A 6,294-nucleotide genomic window follows, 5' to 3' on the forward strand; every position below is an offset into this window, starting at 1 on the left:
CGGAACAAGAACTGAAAGTTTTTCCTTGCTTTTTTTATTCATTGATTTGAACAGTGCAGTATTTCATGCTTTAGATCTCTAGTTTTACCAGAGAAGCATCCTGCTAACCACTAACTTAGTTGTTTTCAATTAATATGAAATGAAGACTTACTAATTAATGGACCTTGCTTTAGCTGTATTTTTCACAAACATGTTCTGTTTCATCAGCCAATACTCTATGGTGGAAGATGACGAGGACTTGCCCCATCATGATGAGAGAACATGGAATGTGGGAAATATTAATAGAAGCCAAGCTGAAAATCTGCTGCGAGGAAAGCGAGATGGAACATTCCTTGTTCGAGAGAGCAGCAAACAAGGCTGCTATGCCTGCTCTGTTGTGTACGTACCCTAATTTGTGGATGACGTAGCCACCATTTCAGACACCTACCTTGAGCCAGGGGCAGATAGGCATTCATATGTGCATGGATTCCAATAAGCTTAGAAGCATCCCAACAAGTCATGGGGTCACTCTTGTTGCTGCTCCTTTCCCTACATAGCCCTAACCTGTGCCACTCCCACAGATGCACCTCACACAGACTAAGGGAAACCAAAGCACAGATGCACACTTTACTCTGCAGCTGCTAAGCCCTGCCTATCTCCTCCCTTCCTAAGCTGAGACAGCATCTAAGAATTTGGATTAAACCTAGGCTTTTACAATTATCCCACCACAGAAAACAGGAGGTGTAGTGACTAGTATCTTGATGTGTTTCAAATACCTGATTTTCTAGCTTAGCTTTGCTGTACTGATTAACTAAAACCTAGTTGTTTCTTTCCTCCTTAGGGTGGATGGAGAAGTAAAGCACTGTGTGATAAACAAAACACCTACTGGGTATGGATTTGCAGAGCCGTATAACTTGTACAACTCCCTTAAAGAACTGGTGCTACATTATCAACACACATCGCTCGTGCAGCACAATGACTCTCTCAATGTCACACTAGCCTACCCGGTATATGCACAGCAGAGGCGGTGAAGATCTTAATACTCTGGGTGGTTTGGTTTTTTCCTAAAGAAGAGATTTTACAACATGGAGGCCTCTGGAGAGAAAAGGCTCCTTTCAGCCTTACTCAAGAATTTCAGCTGCGTTGTCAAAGCTGTCTGTCTTCAGATGGGACTAGAGCTTTCCTTCACAACTGCAGTGGGAGAGATGACACAGTGTTAAACTGTGACTGTATGTTTCTAATCTAAACTGATTTTTTAAAAAAATTAAGAAAACAAACAAACAAAACCCACAACAGGAGAGAGAAATCCAAACCTGATCTCCCTGCAGGGACATAGAGGCCTTTAACCATGGTGCTTGTTTACGACCACTTCTGAAGCTTTACCAGCTAGAACATCGGATTCTGCAGATACAAGGTATAAGAGGTTTTTGTCAATCGGTAATTGGAATTACGTGGTCACAACCTGGCTTGGATTTGGTGTTGCTGCACTCAGTGGATCCAGACCAAGAGCATTGTGGACTTTTTGGTTTCTGGTGAATGATATGTAGCAGAATGGCACTTTCATTTCTGAGTGACACTTTAAAAGGACTTCAGTTACAGTATGTTTTTCAGAGGAATTGTAATAGCAAAGTGCCAGGAAGTGTTTTGTTTAGGCATTTTAAAATCCTGTTGTAAGAATATATTTAAGACTGAAATGAACAGGACGTTCAATGGCATACAGTATATAATAATGTACATAGTATTGGATGACTAACTATCATTGATGGGAAGTATCAATACCAAACTGCTTCTCTTTTCTCTTTGCTGAAAGCTGAATTCTTAGACCGTGCTATGCAATACTGAATTTTCTTTAGGCTGTAGTCTTCTCTCAAGCATATCTACAGGTTAAGCTTGTTTTTCTTTCGTGTTTCCTTGTCTGCTTCTTTCTTTTGCCTGAAAATATTTTCTGTGGTAATTTTTTTGTTACCCATTTTGTAGTTGGGTTGGGTTTGTTGTTGGGTTGGGTTTTTTGTTTGTTTTTGTTTGTTTGTTTTGTTTTGTGGGGGTTTTTTTTTGTTGTTGTTGTTTTGTTTTGTTTTGTGGGGGTTTTTTTGTTGTTGTTGGTTTGTTGTTTTGTGGTTTTTTGTTTTTTTTTTGAGGGGGGGAGAAGGGGTTGTTTTGGTTGGCGTTTTTTGTGGGTTTGTTTATTTGTTTGGTTTTGGGGTTTTGTTGGGTTTGTTTTTTTCTTTTTGTGTTGGGTGGTGGTCTTTTGATTTTGGCTTTTTTTTTTTATGTACAGGAAGCCAGCAAGAGTTGGCTTCAGAGTTAAAACTATGAAATATTTTACAATTTTCTTTGTATAGAATATTGAGCTACTAGCTCAAAAGTTTTTAAAGTTCGTAATTTTCTTTTTTGGACTGAATATTTTGTTGGGCAGTGCCTGATAAGCGTCAAAGCTGCTTTATTCAATAAAAAACTATATGAACATTATGAAATATCACTGAGTCCAACAATATTGTTTCAGAGATATCTTTAGAATACGGTACCACTCTGTTTGCTTCTTGAAACATTTTGAACCTCTATCATGATTGTCTTTGTATTTCAAAGACAAAAAATTGTGTATCCTTCTCTGATGATGATTGCAGATAAAGCAGGATAAAATTTTGCTGATGTAGTAGACAGTTTGGATCTCAGAATGGATTCACTCTTCACAGTAAAGAAATGACTTCTTAGTCAACTGTGGCAGGATTTTTGTAAGCATGTAAAGGTATTCTCATTTCATATGAAGGAAGTTTCTTTAACTTGTTGCCTAGGTTTGTATTTTTTATTAGTGTCATGAAAAGAAAAATCTCCCATCTTTGCTGAGAACGTTTGGACATAACATAAAGTTAATTAGGACAGTTTGATAATTATCGCCTATTATACTTAACATTTTAGATTTATTTCCGTAAGTATAGGCTGAGGCAGTATCAGAATGAACACTTTTATAATTTCAGGCACCAGAGACTTACAGAACTACAGTTTAGTTAAAGAAATACATGAATCCCACTCAAGCAAACTTGTTAAGGGTTCATCCCAAGTAGTTTGCAGTGGTGATTCAATTGTCCTGACCACTGAGGAAATTCACGGATTGATAAAGTAATGACATTCAGAGAAATCTTGGAAAAGTTTTGACTAAGTGAACACAGGAATTTATTCTTCTCCCAAGATGCAAAGGCAAGACTCATTACTATTAAAGAGAGTTGCACACATAATCATAAGACTAAGGCCCATGGAGTTCTCTCATCATAGTTTGGTTTTAGAAATAGATGTGTTTCAGTTCAAAGTATACAGTGCTTATATAGCTGTTGGAAATAATACCAAGAAATTTGCCAGTCTCCAGCAGTTTTTATATTGTCTTTTAATTTTTACATTGTTCCTTCATGTCTGAGACTGTAAGACTTTTGATTTTTATTTTGATTTTGTGCTGTTTGTTGGTTTGTTTTGGTGAGTTGTCCTTGCTTTCCTGTAAATGTATTTCCATATTAGAATTCATATCAGAAAACGAAATTCAAACAACATTAATGTTTCGTGATAGTCACCATTTACAAAATAATTCTTAATACCTTTTCTGAATAGAAGTGTAGTCTTTGTCCCTTTCCTTCCTCATTCCACTCTTTCCAAGCCTGTAGGACCATGTCAATTTGGGTTACTAATAACTGGTTTTTACTATGAAAAGCACCAACAATTACTCTAGCATGCCAGTTATACTACTGTGCTTGAAGTTACAAATTAGTTCAATACACAACAGTTTAACACTTGTAGCAATCCAAGATATTCTTTGGACATGTATTCATTTTTGAATGTTGAATATTTTTAAGAGTAAAATTGTATTTTTTTCTCTATAAGCAAAATATATGTAATCTGAATTGATGTTTTACGTAGCATTTGTCAAGAAATTTTTGTCATAGTTAAAGCATTTGGATCTAATTTTCTTCATGTTAAGAAAACCTCTGCTATGTCAGTGGGCCATATCCTTAGCATGCCCAGCCCAGTATGGAATTTCATTTGTTCTTTTTGTGCTGTATAACTTCTCTTCATCTGTGGTTGTAGCAGAGAGAAAAAAACAAAACAAAACAAAAAAAGTAGTGTGTGTGCTAATTTGGCACTTGCTTTTCTTGCACAAGCAACAATGAGAAATAAGCACTATGTTGTGGGGATAAATGCTTAGGGCTTCTTAAGGGGATATTCTGCCTACACAGGGTCTGTGCAATTTGCAAGGATCACTTACACCCTCACATTGGCATGAGTGGGTTTTCTTTGGTACTTAAGTATTGTGTGGCCTCTGCATTTCCTTCCCTCCCTAATGCACAGAGCTAAGTCCTGCCAACAGCCCTATTCACTGCAGAGCTGTTTGTCCCTAATGTACCATATTGTTCACTCCAGTTTTGATTTGATCTCAGATGAATATATATTAAAAAAAAAAAAAATGTTGGATATACTGAAGAAACCACAGTGCTTTTCTATATTTCTATTGACATGTAATTTTTCCATCTAACACAATTCAACTGTGGGACTTGTTTTCTTTAATTTGTTTGTTTGTTTAGGGGATTTTTTTGTTTGTCTATTTGTTTTATTTTAAATCTCTGAGTTATGCTTCAGCAGCATTTTCACAAGGCCTTTGTAAGGCATGAGACATAACACAGAGAGCCAAAACCCACAAGCATAATTAGGAGTTTCTGGTTTCCTTAAGTAGAAATTTGAGTTTGAAGTTTGGGGATGTGTGTCTGTGCATAAGTGTGCAGAAGTGCTGTGTTTATGTACAAATAGACCCCAGTATTGGTGTATTTTCACCAAACATCATCATTTTTCTGAACTGAGTAAGTGATAACATTAACTTTGTTTAAAAACACACACACGCATTAGACCTCTGTGGGTACAGCATGTTTCCAAATACAGTTAGAAAAATGAGTTTGTGTTGTTGGATATTTTCTTTAAAAAAATGTAAAAAAAAAAATTAAAAAGATACATAAAACGTAAGCTTGTCTGTATGGTTCAATTATCTAAGAAATCTTGTCAAGCAGTCTGTGAAACCAAATCTTCAAATTTTCTATTTGGTGTCAGCTGTTCTGTAGTGAAGAAATGGCTTTGTCTTGTAATTGGCATTGAAATAATAATGCTTCTAATGGGGAAAACTTCTGCCGATTCTCACACAGTGCTTTTGCTATGCATGGTTTTAAGTTGGGAAAGTGAATCCTGATACTATTTTTTTTTCAGGGTCACTTCAGAAATGGGCAGCTGAAAGCACAATGCCTCCCATGGGACAAGGTTCCAAAATGCAGCATATAATGTAGAATCCTGTTGTATTTCCTACAGCTGAAGACTAAACTGAACTGTAGGAGTTGGAAATGTTACATTGCACTTGTCCTAATGAGACTGCATTAGCTGCCCAAGATGCTGCTATTTTTTTTTAATTCTTATTTTAAAAAATAAAGCTCTGTTCTGTTAAATGTCTTTAAAACATTAAAATTACTTTGTTTTAAAATGGTCTTTGAGGAGGTGGAGGGTAAAGTGGGTTGTAAATTGCCTTTGCAAGGCAACAATGAAAACATGCCTCCTTGAAATTTTATTCAAGCTATAGAATTGATAGAGCTGTATCTTGTTTTTAAGTTGCTTTAAAAATTGTAATAAATCTTCTAGCAGAATAAAGGTTGTTTTGAAACTGCATTTCAGTTTTTGAGGCTTCAGTAAGAACCAAGATGTCTGTTTATCAGCATTCTTGGATAACTCTTTCTGTCTCTATGTGGCCTACTTCAAAAAGGAGACCCAAATGGTCATATTATTACAGACAGCTAGGGAGCAAATAATTTCAGCTCATTCACAACCATCCTATATATTGAACTGAATGGAGAAGTTTAGCTCCAAAGTAGTCTTTGGAACTACAGTCAAACAGTGCCAAGAAGACAGTTCTCATCTCAGACTCTTGTAAAAGCAGCACAGTATTTGTGATCTGTGATCAGCCTGTTAGACTGCAGATGAAGTTCCAGTTCTTCTGAAATGAGTGTGGCTTCTATCATTGGTTCCATGAAGCCAGCCCATCATCATTTGTAACTAGAAGTCATTTACCAGCTTTATGGCTGCAAGGAACTGTGAAAACATGAGAATGAAGTGAGTTGGGTATTAGGCAAGACTATTTTGAGCATTATTGTCTTCCCCTCATTGGTATGTGGTATCTGACTTCTTTGAGTTCATCTGTATCTTGCCCCAGGAGAGGTTTTAGAGAGGTTTAGGCTGGAGGTGAGGAGAAAGTTCTTCACAGAGAGAGTGGTTGGCCATTGGAATGTGCTGCCCAGGGAG

At 36.7% G+C, this 6,294-nt stretch overlaps 1 protein-coding gene across 5 annotated transcripts in view; it reads left to right on the top strand.

Annotated features, from left to right (window-relative positions):
* The window catches only part of PIK3R1 (phosphoinositide-3-kinase regulatory subunit 1), a 55,316-nt gene extending 53,362 nt beyond the window's left edge, over positions 1-1,954 (top strand). For 4 of the 5 annotated variants that reach the window (XM_054398119.1, XM_054398121.1, XM_054398120.1 and 1 more), the window contains 2 exons: positions 208-378; positions 821-1,954. In XM_054398119.1, coding sequence (XP_054254094.1) covers positions 208-378; positions 821-1,010 — 361 coding nt within the window. In that variant the 3' untranslated portion in view covers positions 1,011-1,954. The remainder of the gene's footprint in view (positions 1-207; positions 379-820) is intronic. The other variant, XM_054398122.1, reaches the window with a different exon arrangement.
* Positions 1,955-6,294: the final 4,340 nt, after the last annotated feature.

This window comes from Indicator indicator, chromosome Z (genome assembly GCF_027791375.1).
Source record: "Indicator indicator isolate 239-I01 chromosome Z, UM_Iind_1.1, whole genome shotgun sequence".
In the NCBI taxonomy this organism is placed as follows: Eukaryota; Metazoa; Chordata; class Aves; order Piciformes; family Indicatoridae; genus Indicator; species Indicator indicator.